The sequence below is a fragment of the Salvelinus alpinus genome, chromosome 6 (genome assembly GCF_045679555.1).
Source record: "Salvelinus alpinus chromosome 6, SLU_Salpinus.1, whole genome shotgun sequence".
NCBI lineage: Eukaryota > Metazoa > Chordata > Actinopteri > Salmoniformes > Salmonidae > Salvelinus > Salvelinus alpinus.
In genome coordinates, this window is record NC_092091.1 from 91,678,191 (window position 1) to 91,700,254 (window position 22,064).

Below are 22,064 nucleotides of genomic sequence, written 5' to 3' on the forward strand. Positions count from 1 at the left end.
GAAATCCTTTATAATAGAAAGCTTGATGCCATGACAACCTTTATAATAGAACGCTTGTTGCCATGACAGCCTTTATAATAGAACGCTTGTTGCCATGTCAGCCGTTATAATAGAACGCTTGTGCCATGACAGCCTTTATAATAGAACGCTTGTTGCCATGTCAGCCGTTATAATAGAACGCTTGTGCCATGACAGCCTTTATAATAGAACGCTCGTTACCATGACAGCCTTTATAATAGCACGCCTGTTGCCATGACAGCCTTTAAAATAAAACTATTGTTGCCATGACAGGCTTTATAATAGAACGCTTGTTGCCATGAGAGCCTTTATAATAGAACGCTTGTTGCCATGACAACCTTTATAATAGAATGCTTGTTGCCATGACAGCCTTTATAATAGAACGCTTGTTGCCATGACAGCCTTTATAATCGAACGTTTGTTGCAATGACATCCTTTATAATAGAACGCTTGTTGCCATGACAGCCTTTATAATAGAACGCTTGTTGCCATGAGAGCCTTTATAATAGAACGCTTGTTGCCATGACAACCTTTATAATAGAATGCTTGTTGCCATGCCAGCCTTTATAATAGAACGCGTTTTACCATGACAGCCTTTATAATAGAACACTTGTTGCCATGACAGCCTTTATAATAGAACGCTTGTTACCATGACAGCCTTTATAATAGAACGCTTGTTACCATGACAGCCTTTATAATGGAACGCGTGTTACCATGACAGCCTTTATAATAGAACACTTGTTGCCATGACAGCCTTTATAATAGAACGCTTGTTGCCATGACAGCCTTTATAATAGAAAGCTTGTTGCCATGACAACCTTTATAATAGAACACTTGTTGCAGTGACAGCCTTTATAATAGAACGCTTGTTGCCATGTCAGCCGTTATAATAGAACGCTTGTTGCCATGACAGCCTTTATAATAGAACGCTTGTTGCCATGACATCCTTTATAATAGAACGCTTGTTACCATGACAGCCTTTATAATAGAACGCTTGTTGCCATGACAGCCTTTATAATAGAACGCTTGTTACCATGACAGCCTTTATAATAGAACACGTGTTGCTATGACAGCCTTTATAATAGAACGCTTGTTGCCATGACATCCTTTATTATAGAACGCCTGTTGCCATGACAGCCTTTAAAATAAAACTATTGTTGCCATGACAGGCTTTATATTAGAACGCTTGTTGCCATGACAGCCTTTATAATAGAATGCTTGTTGCCATGACAGCCTTTATAATAGAACGCTTGTTGCGATGACATCATTTATAATAGAACGCTTGTTGCCATGACAATCTTTATAATAGAACGCTTGTTGCCATGACAACCTTTATAATAGAACGCTTGTTGCCATGTCAGCCGTTATAATAGAACGCTTGTTGCCATGCCAGCCTTTATTATAGAACACTTGTTGCCATAACAGCTTTTATAATAGTACGCTTGTTGCCATGATAGCCTTTAAAATAAAACTATTGTTGCCATGACAGGCTTTATATTAGAACGCTTGTTGCCATGACAGCCTTTATAATAGAACGCTTGTTGCCATGACAGCCTTTATATTTAAATGGTTGTTGCCATGACACCCTTTTTAATAGAACGCTTGTTGCCATGACAGTGTTTATAATAGAACGCTTGTTACCATGAAAACCTTTATAATAGAACGCTTTTTGCCATGACAGCCTTTATTATCGTATGCTTGTTGCCATGACAGCCTTTAAAATAGAACGCTTTTTACCATGACAGCCTTTATAATAGAACGCTTGTTACTATGACAGCCTTTATAATAGAACGCTTGTTACCATGAAAGCCTTTATAATAGAATGCATGTTGCCATGACAGCCTTTATAATAGAACGCTTGTTGCCATGAGAGCCTTTATAATAGAAAGCTTGTTGCCATGACAACCTTTATAATAGAACGCTTGTTGCCATGCCAGCCTTTATAATAGAACGCGTTTTACCATGACAGCCTTTATAATAGAACACTTGTTGCCATGACAGCCTTTATAATAGAACGCTTGTTACCATGACAGCCTTTATAATAGAACGCTTGTTACCATGACAGCCTTTATAATAGAACGCGTGTTACCATGACAGCTTTTATAATAGAACACTTGTTGCCATGACAGCCTTTATAATAGAACGCTTGTTGCCATGACAGCCTTTATAATAGAACGTTTGTTACCATGACAGCCTTTATAATAGAACACGTGTTGCCATGACAGCCTTTATAATAGCACGCTTGTTGCGATGACATCCTTTATAATAGAAAGCTTGTTGCCATGACAACCTTTATAATAGAACACTTGTTGCAGTGACAGCCTTTATAATAGAACGCTTGTTGCCATGTCAGCCGTTATAATAGAACGCTTGTTGCCATGACAGCCTTTATAATAGAACGCTTGTTGCCATGACATCCTTTATAATAGAACGCTTGTTACCATGACAGCCTTTATAATAGAACGCTTGTTGCCATGACAGCCTTTATAATAGAACGCTTGTTACCATGACAGCCTTTATAATAGAACACGTGTTGCTATGACAGCCTTTATAATAGAATGCTTGTTGCCATGACATCCTTTATTATAGAACGCCTGTTGCCATGACAGCCTTTAAAATAAAACTATTGTTGCCATGACAGGCTTTATATTAGAACGCTTGTTGCCATGACAGCCTTTATAATAGAATGCCTGTTGCCATGACAGCCTTTATAATAGAACGCTTGTTGCGATGACATCATTTATAATAGAACGCTTGTTGCCATGACAATCTTTATAATAGAACGCTTGTTGCCATGACAACCTTTATAATAGAACGCTTGTTGCCATGTCAGCCGTTATAATAGAACGCTTGTTGCCATGCCAGCCTTTATTATAGAACACTTGTTGCCATGACAGCTTTTATAATAGTACGCTTGTTGCCATGATAGCCTTTATTATAGAACGCTTTTTGCCATGACAGCCTTTATTATAGTATGCTTGTTGCCATGACAGCCTTTATAATAGAATGCTTGTTGCCATGACAGCCTTTATATTTAAATGGTTGTTGCCATGACACCCTTTATAATAGAACGCTTGTTGCCATGACAGTGTTTATAATAGAACGCTTGTTACCATGAAAACCTTTATAATAGAACGCTTTTTGCCATGACAGCCTTTATTATCGTATGCTTGTTGCCATGACAGCCTTTAAAATAGAACGCTTTTTACCATGACAGCCTTTATAATAGAACGCTTGTTACTATGACAGCCTTTATAATAGAACGCTTGTTACCATGAAAGCCTTTATAATAGAACGCTTGTTGCCAAGACAGCCTTTATAATAGAATGCTTTTTGCCAAAACAGCCTTTATAATAGAACGCGTGTTGCCATGACAACCTTTTTAATAGAAAGCTTGTTGCCATGACAGCCTTTTTAATAGAATGCTTGTTGCCATGACAGCCTTTATAATAGAACGCTTGTTGCCATGACAGCCTTTAAAATAGAATGATTGTTACCATGATAGCCTTTATCTTCTTATGGCTGCAGGGGCAGTATTGAGTAGCTTGGATGAAAGGTGCACAGAGGTGCCCATATTCAACTGCCTGCTCCTCAGTCCCAGTTGCTAATATATGCATATTATTATTCAGATTGGATAGAAAACACTTTGAAGTTTTTAAAACTGTTTGAATGATGTCTGTTAGTATATCAGAACTCATATGGCAGGCAAGAATTATGAGGCTGGTCGATTTTCAACCAAGATCCTATTGAAATCACAGCGAGATAAGGATAAGTTTGCACTTCCTACGGCTTCCACTAGATGTCAACAGTCTGTAGAACCTTGTCTGATTCCTCTACTGTGAAGGGGGGCTGAATGAGAGGGGAATTAGTCAGGTCTGCCATGACTTGACCATTCTCTAACCATGCGCATTCACATGAGTGGGAGCTCTGTTCCATCGCACATCTGAAGTCAATGTAATTCTCCGGTTGGAACGTTATTCAAGATTTATGTTAAAAACATTCTAAAGATTGATTCAATACATCGTTTGACATGTTTCTACTGACTGTTACGGAACTTTTGGACATTTCGTCTGCTTTTAGTGAACGCTCTTCGTGACTTTGGATTTGTTTATCAAACGCGCTAACAAAAGTAGCTATTTGGACATAAATGATGGACATACCGAACAAAACAAACATTTCTTGTGGAAGTGGGAGTCCTGGGAGTGCATTCCGATGAAGATCAGCAAAGTTAAGTGAAGATATATAATGCTTTTTATGAGTTTTGTTGGCTGCACAATTTGGCGAGTAACTGTATGGCTTGCTTTTGTGGCTGAACGCTGTTTTCAGATTATTGACTTTTGTGTTTTGCCGTAAAGCTTTTTGAAATCTGACACAGCGGTTGCATTAAGAACAAGTGTATCGTTAATTATATGTAAAACATATATCTTTCATCAAAGTTTATGATGAGTATTTCTGTTTTTTAATGTGGCTCTCTGCAATTTCTCCGGATATTTTGGAGGCATTTCTGAACATGGTGCCAATGTAAACTGAGGTTTTGGTATATGAATATTAATGTTATCGAGCAAAACATATATGTATTGTGTAACATGAAGTCCTATGAGTGTCATCTGATAAAGATCATCAAAGGTTAGTGATTCATTTTATCTCTATTTCTGCTTTTTGTGACTCCTGTCTTTGGCTGGAAAAATGACTGTGTTTGTCTGTGATTTGGCGGTGACCTAACATAATCGTTTGTGGTGCTTTCGCTGAAAATCCTATTTGAAATCGGACACTTTAGTGGGATTAACAACAAGATTACATTTTAAAATGGTATAAGACACATGTATGTTTCAGGAATTTTAATTATGAGATTTCTGTTGTTTGAATTTGGCGCCCTGCACTGTCACTGGCTGTTGTCATATCGATCCCGTTAACGGGATTGCAGCCCTAAGAAGTTAAAATAGAACACATGTTACCACACACATATAAATATTGCACTTGGGGAGATTTTTTTTTTTTTTAGGTAGAATATAATGAAACAAACAGGCATTCTATTGTTGCTCTATTATCGTGGCCACTATAGTAGACATCGATCAGGTGCACAAGGCTACATGTCTGCAAAAATAATGTTCACCGAGTAAAAAATGTAATAATCCCCCCTCACTCACAAGTGGTACTGTCAAGTTCAACACAACAAAAGCAATATCTTCGGGCTACACTGCATGTTATTACATTGTACACTTTCTGCCTGTGGACATCTGTTCTACAATGTGCCAGCAGAGCAGGATACCCTTTGTTGGCATAATTGATCTCTTTCAGGCAGAGAACACATCTGGCATATACCCCTTTTATCCACTGTATTGAAAGAGGGAAAGTGTGTGGTGTTCCTTTCACCTCTGTTTAATTTTTTCTCCATTATTTTACCAGGTAAGTTGACTGAGAACACGTTCTCATTTACAGCAGTAAGATGTCCTTTGTCCTCGTCCTGTCCCGTGTATATATATTTTAAATATTTTTCTTCGCATTTCTTTATATATATATTTTTTTTTTCTTCTTAAAAACTCAACTTCAAAACACTCTCCTGCAACCTACCTCACCAAATGTGGTGCGGATCTGTTTTTTTTTCCCTCAAAGGTATTATTCACCTCGTATCCGAAATCTACAATAGAAGCTAGCCAGAAGTTAGCCAGCTCACAAGCTAACGTGAGTAGTTCAGCTAACCACAGCTAGCGCTTATCAGCTATCCTTTAGCTCAGAAAACTATTGCCAGTTTTGTACAACGCGACTCAGACCAGAGCATACCAGACCTATTTTCTCTCCATATCCCCGGATTTTTACCGCAAGCTCTGGACATTTACACCTGGATCTTGCAGCTAACTAGCTGCTATCCGAGTGACTATTGGCTAACATCTATTCCGGAGCAAACACCAATTATCCCGGAGCTAGCCAGCTGAAGAGTTCCATCAGCCACTCCTGGGCTACAATCACCTATCCGGACCCGTTTTACTGCCGATGCGGAGCCCCACCGGGCCTTCACGACTGGGATACCGACGTTATCTGCCCGAGGGAGTTATTCAACTGGCCCCTCCATCGCGACGTAACCTGAACGCCCATATGCTAACTGCGGCCCGCTAATCGTTAGCTGTCTTGAGCATATCGGCTGCTACCTGAACAGGTCTATCGAACAATCTTACGCCGCGGGCTAGCTTAGTGGAGGCCTCACTACTCCATCTACGGCTGCCCCCTGGACACTATGATCACCTGGCTACATAGCTGATGCCTGCTTGACTGTCCGTTAATTCACGCTAACTAGCTGCTATCCGAGTGACTATTGACTAACATCAATTCCGGAGCAAACACCAATTATCCCGGAGCTAGCCAGCTGAAGAGTTCCATCAGCCACTCCTGGGCTACAATCACCTACCCGGACCCGTTTTACTGCCGATGCGGAGCCCCCACCGGGCCTTCACGACTGGGATACCGACGTTATCTGCCCGAGGGAGTTATTCAACTGGCCCCTCCATCGCGACGTAACCTGAACGCCCATATGCTAACTGCGGCCCGCTAATCGTTAGCTGTCTTGAGCATATCGGCTCCTATCTGAACAGGTCTATCGAACAATTTTACGCCGCGGGCTAGCTTAGTGGAGGCCTCCTCCGCTCCATCTACGGCTGCCCCCTGGACACTATGATCACTTGGCTACATAGCTGATGCATGCTTGACTGTCCATTAATTCACGGTACTCCATTCTGTTTATTTGTGTTTTATCTGTCGGCTCTGTGCTTTAACTCAGGATCTGTGTGTAGTTAATCCGACCCTCTCTACCTAGCCGTCGCCATTTTTACCTGTTGTTGCTATGTTAGACTAGCACCCTGTTATTGCTGCTGTTATTTTACCTGTTGTGCTAGCTAGCTCTCCCAATCAAGACTTGCAATCACTTTATGCCTTATTGTATGTCTCTCTCAAATATCAATATGCCTTGCATACTGTGGTTCAGGCTAGCTTTCATTATCATTGTTTTGGTTTGCAATGGACCCTGTAGTTCCACTCTCCATACCTCTGATACCCCCTTTGTCCCACCCCCCACACATGCGGTGACCTCACCCATTGAGACCAGCATGTCCAGAGATACAACCTCTCTTATCATCACCCAGTGCCTGGGCTTGCCTCCGCTGTACCCGCGCCCCTCCATACCCCTGTCTGCACATTATGCCCAGAATCTATTCTTCCACGCCCATAAATCTGCTCCTTTTATTCTTTGTCCCCAACGCTCTAGGCGACCAGTTTTGATAGCCTTTAGCCGCACCCTCATCCTACTACTCCTCTGTTCCTCGGGTGATGTGGAGGTAAACCCAGGCCCTGCATGTCCCCAGTCACCCTCATTTGTTGACTTCTGCGATCGAAAAAGCCTTGGCCTCATGCATGTCAACATCAGAAGCCTCCTCCCTAAGTTTGCCTTACTCACCGCTTTAGCACACTCTGCCAATCCTGATGTCCTTGCCGTGTCCGAATCCTGGCTTAGGAAGGCCACCAAAAATTCTGAGATTTCCATACCCAACTATAACACTTTCCGTCAAGATAGAACTGCCAAAGGGGGAGGAGTTGCAATCTACTGCAGAGATAGCCTGCAAAGTTCTGTCATACTTTCCAGGTCTATGCCCAAACAGTTCGAACTTCTAATTTTAAAAATTCATCTCTCCAGAAATAAGTCTCTCACTGTTGCCGCCTGCTACCGACCCCCCTCAGCTCCCAGCTGTGCCCTGGACACCATCTGTGAATTGATCGCTCCCCATCTAGCTTCAGAGTTTGTTCTGCTAGGTGACCTAAACTGGGATATGCTTAACACCCCGGCAGTCCTACAATCCAAGCTTGATGCCCTCAATCTCACACAAATCATCAAGGAACCCACCAGGTACAACCCTAAATCCGTAAACATGGGCACCCTAATAGACATTATCCTGACCAACCTGCCCTCCAAATACACCTCTGCTGTCTTCAATCAAGATCTCAGCGATCACTGCCTCATTGCCTGTATCCGCCACGGGTCCGCGGTCAAACGACCACCCCTCATCACTGTCAAACGCTCCCTAAAACACTTCTGCGAGCAGGCCTTTCTAATTGACCTGGCCCGGGTACCCTGGAAGGATATTGACCTCATCCCGTCAGTTGAGGATGCCTGGTCATTCTTTAAATGTTACTTCCTCACCATATTAGACAAGCATGCTCCGTTCAAAAAATGCAGAACTAAGAACAGATATAGCCCTTGGTTCACTCCAGACCTGACTGCCCTCGACCAGCACAAAAACATCCTGTGGCGAACTGCAATAGCATCGAAGAGCCCCCGCGATATGCAACTGTTCAGGGAAGTCAGGAACCAATACACGCAGTCAGTCAGGAAAGCAAAGGCCAGCTTTTTCAAGCAGAAATTTGCATCCTGCAGCTCTAACTCCAAAAAGTTCTGGGATACTGTAAAGTCCATGGAGAACAAGAGCACCTCCTCCCAGCTGCCCACTGCACTGAGGCTAGGTAACACGGTCACCACCGATAAATCCGTGATAATCGAAGACTTCAACAAGCATTTCTCAATGGCTGGCCATGCCTTCCTCATGGCGACTCCAACCTCGGCCAACAGCCCCGCCCCCCCCGCTGCTACTCGCCCAAGCCTCCCCAGCTTCTCCTTTACCCAAATCCAGATAGCAGATGTTCTGAAAGAGCTGGAAAACCTGGACCCATACAAATCAGCTGGGCTTGACAATCTGGACCCCCTATTTCTGAAACTGTCCGCCGCCATTGTCGCACCCCCTATTACCAGCCTGTTCAACCTCTCCTTCGTATCATCTGAGATCCCCAAGGATTGGAAAGCTGCCGCGGTCATCCCCCTCTTCAAAGGGGGAGACACCCTGGACCCAAACTGTTACAGACCTATATCCATCCTGCCCTGCCTATCTAAGGTCTTCGAAAGCCAAGTCAACAAACAGATCACTGACCATCTCGAATCCCACCGTACCTTCTCCGCTGTGCAATCCGGTTTCCGAGCCGGTCACGGGTGCACCTCAGCCACGCTCAAGGTACTAAACGACATCATAACCGCCATCGATAAAAGACATTACTGTGCAGCCGTCTTCATCGACCTGGCCAAGGCTTTCGACTCTGTCAATCACCATATTCTTATCGGCAGACTCAGTAGCCTCGGTTTTTCTAATGACTGCCTTGCCTGGTTCACCAACTACTTTGCAGACAGAGTTCAGTGTGTCAAATCGGAGGGCATGTTGTCCGGTCCTCTGGCAGTCTCTATGGGGGTACCACAGGGTTCAATTCTCGGGCCGACTCTTTTCTCTGTATACATCAATGATGTTGCTCTTGCTGCGGGCGATTCCCTGATCCACCTCTACGCAGACGACACCATTCTATATACTTCCGGCCCTTCCTTGGACACTGTGCTATCTAACCTCCAAACGAGCTTCAATGCCATACAACACTCCTTCCGTGGCCTCCAACTGCTCTTAAACGCTAGTAAAACCAAATGCATGCTTTTCAACCGTTCGCTGCCTGCACCCGCACGCCCGACTAGCATCACCACCCTGGACGGCTCCGACCTAGAATATGTGGACATCTATAAGTACCTAGGTGTCTGGCTAGACTGCAAACTCTCCTTCCAGACTCATATCAAACATCTCCAATCCAAAATCAAATCAAGAATCGGCTTTCTATTCCGCAACAAAGCCTCCTTCACTCACGCCGCCAAACTTACCCTAGTAAAACTGACTATCCTACCGATCCTCGACTTCGGCGATGTCATCTACAAAATAGCTTCCAACACTCTACTCAGCAAACTGGATGCAGTTTATCACAGTGCCATTCGTTTTGTTACTAAAGCACCTTATACGACCCACCACTGCGACCTGTATGCCCTAGTCGGCTGGCCCTCGCTACATGTTCGTCGTCAGACCCACTGGCTCCAGGTCATCTACAAGGCTATGCTAGGTAAAGTGCCGCCTTATCTCAGTTCACTGGTCACGATGGCTACACCCACCCGCAGCACGCGCTCCAGCAGGTGTATCTCACTGATCATCCCTAAAGCTAAAACCTCATTTGGACGCCTTTCCTTCCAGTTCTCTGCTGCCTGCGACTGGAACGAATTGCAAAAATCTCTGAAGTTGGAGACTTTTATCTCCCTCAACAACTTTAAAAATCTGCTATCCGAGCAGCTAGCCGATCGCTGCAGCTGTACATAGTCCATCTGTAAACTACCCACCCAATTTACCTACCTCACCCCCCATACTGCTTTTATTTATTTACTTTTCTGCTCTTTTGCACACCAGTATCTCTTCTTGCACATGATCATCTGATGATTTATCACTCCAGTGTTAATCTGCTAAATTGTAATTATTCGATTTATTGCCTACCTCATGCCTTTTGCACACATTGTATATAGATTCTCTTTTTTCTACCATGTTATTGACTTGTTTATTGTTTACTCCATGTGTAACTCTGTGTTGTCTGTTCACACTGCTATGCTTTATCTTGGCCAGGTCGCAGTTGCAAATGAGAACTTGTTCTCAACTAGCCTACCTGGTTAAATAAAGGTGAAAAAAAAAAAAAAAAAAACGACCTGGGGATTAGTTACAGGGGAGAGGAGGGGGGATGAAGGAGCCAATTGGATGCTGGGGATGATTAGGTAGCCATGATGGTATGAGGGCCAGATTGGGAATTTAGCCAGGACACCGGGGTTAACACCCCTACTCTTATGATAAGTGCCATTGTCACGATCGTCTTCAGGTGAAAGAGAGGACCAAGGCGCAGCGTGATATAAATACATCTTCTTTTTAATAGAAGAAGAAACGAACACTAATACAAAGTAGACAAAACAACAAACGACCGTGAAGCTATAACACGAAAGTGCAGACACACGCAACTAACGTCAAGACATAGACATTTACCCACAACCTACCTAATGCCTATGGCTGCCTAAATATGGCTCCCAATCAGAGACAACGATAGACAGCTGTCTCTAATTGAGAACCAATCCAGGCAACCATAGACTTACATAAACACCTACACTGAACACAACCCCATGAACTCTACAAAACCCCCTAGACAATACAAACACCCCAGACTCAACAAAAACACACAAACATCCCCCATGTCACACCCTGACCTAACTAAAATAATAAAGAAAACAAAGATAACTAAGGCCAGGGCGTGACAGCCATGGGATCTTTAATGACCTCAGAGAGTCAGGACACCCATTTAATGTCCCATCCGAAAGACGGCACCCTACACAGGGCAGTGTCCCCAATCACTGCCCTGGGACGTAGGGATATTTTTTAGACCAGAGGAAAGAGTGCCTCCTACTGGCCCTCCAACACCACTTCCAGCAGCATCTGGTCTCCCATCCAGGGACTGACCAGGACCAACACTGCTTAGCTTCAGAAGCCAGCAGTGGGATGCAAGCGTTCTATAGTGGCATCCAGCTTAAGCCAGGCCCAGCTCCAGCTACACTTGATCCCAGAATCCACTTGTTTAAAACTTCTCTAGGGTAGGGGGCACTATTTTCACCTCCGGATGAAAAGCGTACCCAAACTAAACTGCCTGCTACTCATGCCCAGATGCTAGGATTTGCATATAATTGGTAGATTTGGACAGAAAACACTCTAAAGTTTCCAAAACTGTTAAAAGAATGTCTGTGAGTATAACATAACTGATTTGGCAGGCGAAAACCTGAGGAAAATCCATCCAGGAAGTAGGAATTTTTTTTTGTAGTTTTCTATTGAATGCCTTTACAGTATCCATTGATTTAGGACTCAAATAGCACTTCCTATGCCTTCCACTAGATGTCAACAGTCTTTAGAAATTGTTTCAGGCTTGTATTCTGAAAAATGAGGGAATAAGACCACTCTGAATGAATGGACCCTACATTGACACAGAGCTTTTTCATGCATGCGACAGAGAGAGTGCCTTTCTTGTTTACTTTTTATATTGACGACGTTATTGTCCGGTTGAAATATTATCAATTATATAGGCTAAAAACATCCTTAGGATTGAATATAAACATCATTTGACATGTTTCTACAAACTTAACCGATACTATTTGGATTTTACGTCTGCCTGTTGTGACTGCGTTTGAGCCGTGTGGATTACTGAACAAAACTGAGATTTTTGGATATAAAGAAAGACTCTATCAAACAAAACAAACATGTATTGAGTAAATGAATGTCTTCTGAGTGCAACCATATGAAGATCATCAAAGGTAAGTGATTCATTTTATCTCTATTTCTGACTTGTGTAACACTTCTACTTGGCTGGTTACTGTTTGTAATGATTTGTCTGCTGGGCGATGTTTTCAAATAATCTCATTTACGTAATCCCACGTACGTGCAATGCCTCATTTTCACCTAATTCTCTCATTCTGAAAATTAACCACATACTGTAGAGGGAAAACATTAGTTCACAGATAGTAGTTAGTTCGTCAACTAGTTAACATTTCAAACAGATTGCCAGGGTCCAGTAAGCACCTAACGCGTTATAATTTGAGGAACTGCAAGGAGTTGTACCAGTTAATACTATACCGCATTGGTTGGCTTACTAAAGTTAGCTCATCTGACGTTGTAACGTTAGCTAGCTAGCTATCTGACTTTGTTAGCCAGCTAATTTTCAAACAATAAACTCAATTATCTGATCAGTGTTAAGGCTGCGAAGGTTCAACTGAGAACAATAGCACACCTGAACTTGTTTAAAATAATTGTTTATTTCAAGAGTTAATAAATGGCAAATGCAATTTCCGTATATACGGGTTCACTGTGTCATCACGCAGGATAAGACAGAGAACAACAGCCCACACCCCACTCCCTTTCCCTTTTATACTTCAACAGAGTTAGTTCCTGTTTCTGAACAGGCCTGTTAGAGTAGAGGCACAGCATGGTTTAAACTTACTGGCCTATCGCTGGTGTTGGCGCTTAAGCTAGTCCTAGCCCCTTAGCGCATTTTGGTGTCCCGGCGCTGTTGCTGGGTAGATTACGCTCCCTCACCCCAGAGACTGAGGTCAGACAGCTCTGCAACATTGTCTGAGCTATTTGCACCTGTATACAAATCCCACTGTTCTCGCTCAAGGCTAACCACAGCTTCCCAGCACACTTATCTGAGGCTAACTGTTACTTCCAGCACACACACACAGACACCCAGGCTCCCAGGCCAACAGTTGCTAATATTCAATCACATGTGTTATAGTATTGGGTTATAGTGCATATCTCAGAACCTCACAGATGTTCTTCGTGTGTATAGTTTATCTGTTATTGTCTATTGTACACCACCGTCAGCAGTCTCCTGATTCACCCCCCCTCCCTCTACACCCCTCCTGTGCCTCTCTAAGATTAGCACAGTTTCGGTCACACAGTACAGCGCCCTTCTTAACACACACACATTTCACACTTTATTGTTCATCTCTTACACTCAGATACACTGTTGCATACAAAACACATACTTTAGGGTTAGGCCTTGAGCACTGGTAAGCCTGAGAACAATGTAAAAGTCAGGTTCACAAGAGTCATAATATTCAAACTTTAATGCATAAAAAGCCCTACTAGTTTATAGTTAGTTAAGCATGTCAAACCTAATAAAACCCCACATTGGCTAACAGAGAAATTTGAGCCAGCTACTATAGCAATATACTTAGCAAAGCTAACAATAACGTTACTTTTTCCATCACACTTTCTCTCTCACCTCAAACTTTCCAAATGCCAGTTGTTTTTAGGTTACAGGTACTCTCCTCGCCCCGGTCTCTGTGGCAAATGCCAGTTGTTTTTCGGTTACAGGTACTCTCCTCACCCCGGTCTCTGTGGTCAGGCTTATCACCTACCTCTCTGTTACCGTTCAGGGCGACGCGCTGCTGTAAATTAACCGCCCAACTGCCTTTCCACTCTCCCGCTCTTTCCAGAGCGCGCGCTGATGCTGTGACTAGCGCATTGGTTGTCTCTTCTCTCTTCAGTTTCGTGCTGCGTTCTGTTGTTATGGGAACGATTGGCTGAGCCTTGGATACAGACAGTATTGCTCCAAACGTACATCACTCGTTCGCTTACAGCCAGTAGTGATCCAAACCCCTCCCCCACCGAACTATTCTCATGAGATCTACACGAAATACGTATTTTGGATTCAAAACGGCGAATTTCGCCGAAAGGTGACTAGTTTGCATCCCTGTGTATCTTTAACTATGACCGGTTTCATGTGTTCATCCATGTCTGAATCAGCTGTTACTGTCCTTGTTGCAGGTTCTATCCACAGAGGTCTGATCCCTCAAAGCTGATCAAGTTCCTGGTGGATCTCCTGTCTCAAGCAGCAGAGTGGGAGGAGCAGACAGGAGAGAAGACACTGAAGCTGGTATCATCAGTGTGTACTTACAGAGGCTTTCCTTTTCCAAATGGAGGCAATTCTGAACAGAGTGATTTCCTGCTGGATCTGTGCTCTCATGTGGAGGACTATGAGACTCAAACAGGCAGGAGTGTCCTTCCAGCATTACAGCCAGTTTACCAGTCAGCTCCTGCAGTCTGGTCCATAGACCTCTCAGAGAGAAAGGCCTCCCTCCTCCTAGAAGTGCTGAAACTCCAACCAGAGAAGAAACCAGTAGAGCTGAAGGGCTGGTCAGATGAAGAGAGTGAAGTGAGGAGTTTCCTTCAGTGTCTGTCCTACATCTCACAGCTGAGGTGAGTGAGTTTATCCAACAAGAGTCCATATGTCATTGAACTGGTGTAGATAGTATTTATGTTTTAAACTGTCTTTATCTTTTTAATACATGCACATGTGAAGATGCTGTAGAAACTCTAATTTAGAAGGAATTGAAATTGAACAAAACTCAAATTAATAGTTGTATTGTTTTTAAAAGATAGAGTCATATGGTGCTATTAGTTTTCACTTCCCCAACCCTGTTACTCATATCAGTCCTCATCACTCACCTGCATATCATATGTGTTTTAAACTGTTTGTTCAGATTTCCTCCACTGAAGGATAATACAGAGAGGAGAAAGAGAGAGAAGACATTCCTACTGAATCTTTGTCTTCAAGCAGCTCTCCATGAGAGAGGAACCATACAAACAACTGTAGAGAAAGTGTTATCACTGTCTGAAGTATATCACTATCAGAAATGTGATTTCCTGCTGGATCTGTACTCACTTGTGAAGGACTATGAGACTAAAACAGGCAGGAGTGTCCTTCCAGCATTACAGACAGTTTACCAGTCAGCTCCTGCAGTCTGGTACATAGACCTCTCAAAGAGAAAGGCCTCCCTCCTCCTAGAAGTGTTTAAACTCCAACCAGAGAAGAAACCAGTAGAGCTGAAGGGCTGGTCAGATGAAGAGAGTGAAGTGAGGAGTTTCCTTCAGTGTCTGCCCTACATCTCACAGCTGAGGTGAGTCTGAACATGTGTGGTGGTTAGTGATTATATGATGCTAGTGGTTATTATCTTGTAGAAACATTTGACGTATAAAACTTCAAGTGTTGGTAAAATCTTGTAGCGGTACTCTTCCCACACTCCACTGAAAAGGCAGAGCGCGAAATTCAAAAGATATTTTTTAGAAATATTTAACTTTCACACATTAACAAGGCCAATACAGCAAATGAAAGATACACATCTTGTGAATCCAGTCAACATGTCCGATTTTTAAAATGTTTTACAGCGAAAACACCACGTATATTTATGTTAGCTCACCACCAAATACAAAAAAGGACAGACATTTTTCACAGCACAGGTAGCATGCACAAAGCCAACCTAACTAACCAAGAACCAACCAAACTAACCAAGAAACAACTTCATCAGATGACAGTCTTATAACATGTTATACAATAAATCTATGTTTTGTTCGAAAAATTTGCATATTTGAGCTATAAATCAGTTTTACATTGCAGCTACCATCACAGCTACCGTCAACAATAGGACCGAAGCTGCCAGAGTAATTACAGACACCAACGTCAAATACCTAAATACTCATCATAAAACATTTCTGAAAAATCGATGGTGTACAGCAAATTAAAGACAAACATCTTGTGAATCCAGCCAATATTTCCGATTTTTTAAGTGTTTTACAGCGAAAACACAATATAGCATTATATTAGCTTACTACAATAGCCTACCACACTACCGCATTCATTCATCAAGGCACGTTAGCGATAGCAATAGGCACGTTAGCGATAGCGAATAAACCAGCAAGATATATAATTTTTGACTAACCTTGATAAGCTTCATCAGATGACAGTACTATAACATCAGGTTATACATACACTTATGTTTTGTTCGAAAATGTGCATATTTAGAGCTGAAATCAGTGGTTATACATTGTGCTAACGTAGCATCTTTTTCCCACAACGTCCGGATATTTTTTCTGACACACATATTCTGACCAAATAACTATTCATAAACATAACAAAAAAATACATGTTGTATAGGAAATGATAGATACACTAGTTCTTAATGCAATCGCCGTGTTAGAATTCTAAAAATTACTTTATTACGATATGCAGTTTATTTTATGGCGAGAGCGTGCCCAAAATGGGTCCTACTTTTGGTGATCTTCCATCAGAATTTCCTACAAACTGTACACATTACAATTTACTGCTGTCCTAATGGCCAGCTATCGCTACGTATCTTGTCCCATATCGACATCCAATTTCACCCTCAAAAACAGAAAGAATGGCTCCACGGTTCTATGAAAGGCACAACCACACCTTCAATGACCTTGCCAGTCCTGTGGCAAAAATAAAATCAGTTTAAAAACATTCCGCCAAGTTCCACCAAAAAAGTAAAAACCCAATACAACAGGTGTAGACCTTACAGTGAAATGCTTACTTACAAGCCCTTAACCAACAAATTAATGCAGTTCAAGAAATAGAGTTAAGAAAATATTTACTAAATAAAGTAATAAAATCAAATAGTAACACAAGAAAATGACATAGCAATAATGAGGCTACATACAGGGAGTACCGGTAAACTTTTAAATATCAAGGACTTTAATAGGCAGCCCCTAGAAGAGAGCATCGATTTCAGATTTTCCACTTCCTGTCAGGAAGTTTGCTGCAAAAGGAGTTCTGTTTTACTCACAGATATAATTCAAACGGTTTTAGAATCTAGAGTGTTTTCTATCCAATAGTAATAATAATATGCATATTGTACGAGCAGGAATTGAGTACGAGGCCGTTTAAATTGGGCACGATTTTCCCCCAAAGTGAAAACAGTGCCCTCTGTCCTCAACAGGTTAACTCTGCAGAAAGGAAAAGAGTAGGATAGAGAGAGACCCACTACCACACACACACACATCAGCAGAAGAGACTGTCTAGAGTGTAGCCTGTTAGCCAGATAGCCAGTGGAGAGAAAAGATAAGACTCACCATATATAACACCCATCACAGCACAGGGGTAACCACACCAATAATACCTCATACAATAATGATGGCAGAGCAATTTAACGGCAACTTTATAGAAACAATTTACAAGAAAGAACCCAGTCATCAACATTAGAGGATTTGCAGTAATTTGTATTACCTCCCAGTGGAGGAGTGCAGAGGGTATGAATGGTGGGGGGGGTCATAGACAAACAAAGGCCTTAAAATGTCCACAATCTTCTGGGCCACATGTCATTAGTACCACATCAATACAGTTCAAATAACAAGACACAATAAACTGGCAAGAAACCTCCCTTTAACTAAAATGTCAACCCAAATACGTCTGGCAGGACAATAATAGTCCAGCCACGCTGAACCTCAAAGGGAAGAGCATTGAAAACAATAATAAAGTCTGCTGCAGTGTAAAGCGAGAGAGAGAGAGAGAGAGCGAGAGAGAGAGCGAGAGAGAGAGAGAGAGAGAGAGAGAGAGAGAGAGAGAGAGAGAGAGAGAGAGAGAGAGAGAGAGAGAGAGAGAGAGAGAGAGAGAGAGAGAGAGAGAGAGGGGGAATAGAGAGAGGAAAGAGAGAGGAAAGAGAGAGGGAAGAGAGAGGGGATAGAGAGAGAGAGAGAGAGGGGGAAGAGAGAGGGGAGAGAGAGGGAAGAGAGAGAGGGAGAGAGAGGAAAGAGAGAGGGAAGAGAGAGAAGAGAGAGAGGGAAGAGAGAATGGGAAGAGGGAGGGGGAAGAGAGAGGGAAGAGAGAGAGGGAAGAGAGAGGGAAGAGAGGGAAGAGAGAGGGAAGAGAGAGGGAAGAGAGAGGGAAGAGAGAGAGGGAAGAGAGAGAGGGAAGAGAGAGAGGGAAGAGAGAGGTAATAGAGAGAGAAGAGAGAGAGAGAGGGAAGAGAGAGGGAAGAGAGAGAGGGAAGAGAGAGAGGGAAGAGAGAGAGGAAAGAGAGAGAGGAAAGAGAGAGGGAAGAGAGAGAGGGATGAGAGAGAGGGAATAGAGAGGGAAGAGAGAGGGATGAGAGAGGGAAGAGAGAGAGGGAAGAGAGAGAGGGAAGAGAGAGAGGGAAGAGAGAGAGGGAATAGAGAGGGATGAGAGAGAGGGAAGAGAGAGAGGGAATAGATAGGGAATAGAGAGGGATGAGAGAGGGAATAGAGAGGGAATAGAGAGGGATGAGAGAGGGAAGAGAGAGGGATGAGAGAGAAGGATAAGAGAGGGAAGAGAGAGGGATGAGAGAGAGGGACGAGAGAGGGAATAGAGAGGGATTAGAGAGGGATTAGAGAGGGATGAGAGAGGGAAGAGAGAGGGATGAGAGAGAAGGATAAGAGAGGGATGAGAGAGAAGGATAAGAGAGGGAAGAGAGAGGGATGAGAGAGAGGGACGAGAGAGGGAATAGAGAGTGATTAGAGAGGGATTAGAGAGGGATGAGAGAGGGACTAGAGAGGGAAAAGAGAGGGATGAGAGAGGGAATAGAGAGGGAAGAGAGAGAGGGAACAGAGAGGGAAGAGAGAGGGGAGAGAGAGATGGAGAGGGAAAATAAACCAGAGTTGTTTAGCATCACCACTATCAAACTGCCCCCCAGAGAGTCTCCTTTCTGACTGCTGATGCAAAGTGGCAGCACACGGTGAAGGCTCCGTATAAAACTACACATGTTGGTGAATCTGGGAAAATTTTTCAGCCCATTTCCTGACATAACTAATGTTACATTACTAAATGTCACACATAATGTCTCTAAAGTGTAATACTTTGACAATAACCAAAGCACATTATTAGGGGTGGCAGAAAGCCTAGTGGTTAGAGTGTTAACCCACTGTTCCTAGGCCGTCATTGAAAGTAAGAATTTGTTCTAGTTAAATGAAGGTCAAATATATATTTTTTAATTGTATAACTACTTCATATATCTTTAACTATGACTGGTTTCATGTGTTCATCCATGTCTGAATCAGCTGTTACTGTCCTTGTTGCAGTTTCTATCCATGGTGGTATGATCCCTCAAAGCAGATCAAGTTCCTGGTGGATCTCCTGTCTCAAGCAGCAGAGTGGGAGGAGCAGACAGGAGAGAAGACACTGAAGCTGGTATCATCAATGTGGACTTACAGCACCTTTCCTTTTCCCAATGGAGACAATTCTGAACAGAGTGATTTCCTGCTGGATCTGTACTCACATGTGAAGGACTATGAGACTCAAACAGGCAGGAGTGTCCTTCCAGCATTACAGCCAGTTTACCAGTCAGCCAGTCCTGCAGTCTGGTCCATAGACCTCTCAGAGAGAAAGGCCTCCCTCCTCCTAGAAGTGCTGAAACTCCAACCAGAGAAGAAACCAGTAGAGCTGAAGGGCTGGTCAGATGAAGAGAGTGAAGTGAGGAGTTTCCTTCAGTGTCTGTCCTACATCTCACAGCTGAGGTGAGTCTGAACATGTGTGGTGGTTAGTGATTATGTGATGCTAGTGGTTATTATCTTGTAGAAACATTTGACATATAAAACTTCAAGTGTTGGTAAATCTTGTAGCGGTATTGTTAGAGAGGGGTAAAGGTAAAGATTTTGTTGGGGCGCCAGGCAGTTATTAACCCTGCAGAAAGGAAAAGAGTAGGATAGAGAGAGACCCACTACCAGACACACACACATCAGCAGAAGAGACTGTCTAGAGTGTAGCCTGTTAGCCAGATAGCCAGTGGAGAGAAAAGATAAGACACACCATATAAAACACCCATCACAGCACAGGGGTAACCTCACCAATAATACCTCATACAATAATGATGGCAGAGCAATTTAACGGCAACTTCATAGAAACAATTTACAAGAAAGAACCCAGTCATCAACATTAGAGGATTTGCAGTAATCTGTATTACCTCTCAGTGGAGGAGTGCAGAGGGTATGAATGGTGGGGGGTCATAGACAAACAAAGGCCTTAAAATGTACAAAATCTTCTGGGCCACATGTCATTAGTACCACATCAATACAGTTCAAATAACAAGCCACAATAAACTGGCAAGAAACCTCCCTTTAACTAAAATATCAACCCAAATACGTCTGGCAGGACAATAATAGTCCAGCCACGCTGAACCTCAAAGGGAAGAGCATTGAAAACAATAATAAAGTGCTGCAGTGTAAAGCACTGGAGAGATAGAGGAGAAGAGAGAGGAGAAGAGAGAAGACAGAGAGAGAGAGAGGGAGGGAGGGAGGGAGGGAGGGAGGGAGGGAGGGAGGGAGGGAGGGAGGGAGGGAGGGAGGGAGGGAGAGAGAGAGGGAGGGAGAGAGGGAGGGAGAGAGGGAGAGAGAGAGAGAGAGAGAGAGAGAGAGAGAGAGTAGGAAGAGAGAGGGGGAAGAGAGAGAGAGAGAGAGAGAGAGAGAGAGAGAGAGAGAGAGAGAGTAGGAAGAGAGAGGGGGAAGAGAGAGAAGAGTGAAAATAAACAGAGTTGTTTAGCATCACCACTATCAAACTGCCCCCCAGAGAGTCTCCTTTCTGACTCCTGATGCAAAGTGGCAGCACACGGTGAAGGCTCCGTATAAAACTAGGGAAGAGAGAGGGAGAAAGGGAAGAGAGAGGGTATAGAGAGAGGTAAGAGAGAGGGAGTAGAGATCGAGAGAGAGAGGGGTGAGAGAGGGAAGAGAGAGGGAAGAGAGAGGGAAGAGAGAGGAGAGAGAGGGAAGAGAGAGAGGGAAGAGAGAGGAGAGAGAGAGGAGAGAGAGCGATGAGAGAGGGAGAGAGAGGAAAGAGAGAGGGAAGAGAGGGAAGAGAGAGGGAAGAGAGAGAGGAAAGAGAGATAGGGAAGAGAGAGGGGAGAGTAAGGGAATAGAGATAAGGAAGAGAGAGGGAAGAGAGGGGGAATAGAGATAGCGAAGAGAGAGGGAATAGAGAGGGAATAGAGATAGGGAATAGAGAGGGCCAGAGAGGACGAGAGGGAAGAGAGAGGGAAGAGAGAGGGAAGAGAGAGTAGGATGAGAGAGTGGGATGAGAGAGGGAAGAGAGAGGGAAGAGAGAGGGAAGAGAGAGGGAAGAGAGAGAGGGAAGAGAGAGAGGGAAGAGAGACAGGAGAGAGAGAGGGAAGAGAGAGGGAAGAGATAAGGGAGAGAGGGGAAAGAGAGGGAAGAGAGAGAGGAAAGAGAGAGAGGGAAGAGAGAGGGGGGAGAAAGGGAATAGAGATAAGGAAGAGAGAGGGAAGAGAGGGGGAATAGAGATAGGGAAGAGAGAGGGAATAGAGATAGGGAATAGAGAGGGCCAGAGAGGACGAGAGGGAAGAGAGAGGGAAGAGAGAGGGAAGAGAGAGGGAAGAGAGAGGGAAGAGAGAGTGGGATGAGAGAGTGGGATGAGAGTGGGATGAGAGAGGGAAGAGATAGGGAAGACAGAGGAAAAAAGGGAAGAGAGAGAGGGAAGAGAGAGGGAAGAGAGAGAGGGAAGAGAGACAGGAGAGAGAGAGGGAAGAGAGACAGGAGAGAGAGAGGGAAGAGAGAAGGGAGAGAGAGGGAAGAGAGAGAGGGAAGAGTGAGGGAAGAGAGATGGAGAAAGGGGAGAGAGAGGGATGAGAGAGGGAAGAGAGTGGGGAAAGAGAGAGGGAGAGCAATGAGAGAGGGAGAGAGAGGAAAGAGAGAGGGAAGACATAGGGAAGAGAGAGGGAAGAGAGAGGAAATATAGAGAGAGTGAATATAGAGTGAATAGAGGGAAGAGAGAGGGGATAGAGAGGGAATAGAGAGGGAAGAGAGATG

The 22,064-nt window shown here is 43.6% G+C and overlaps 1 protein-coding gene across 1 annotated transcript in view; it reads left to right on the forward strand.

Annotated features, from left to right (window-relative positions):
* The window catches only part of LOC139579586 (uncharacterized), a 149,812-nt gene that overhangs the window by 114,422 nt on the left and 13,326 nt on the right, over positions 1–22,064 (forward strand). Inside the window, exons 24-26 of the mRNA XM_071408340.1 lie at positions 14,262–14,693; positions 14,978–15,394; positions 19,329–19,763. Of these exons, the coding sequence (XP_071264441.1) occupies positions 14,262–14,693; positions 14,978–15,394; positions 19,329–19,763 (1,284 nt within the window). The remainder of the gene's footprint in view (positions 1–14,261; positions 14,694–14,977; positions 15,395–19,328; positions 19,764–22,064) is intronic.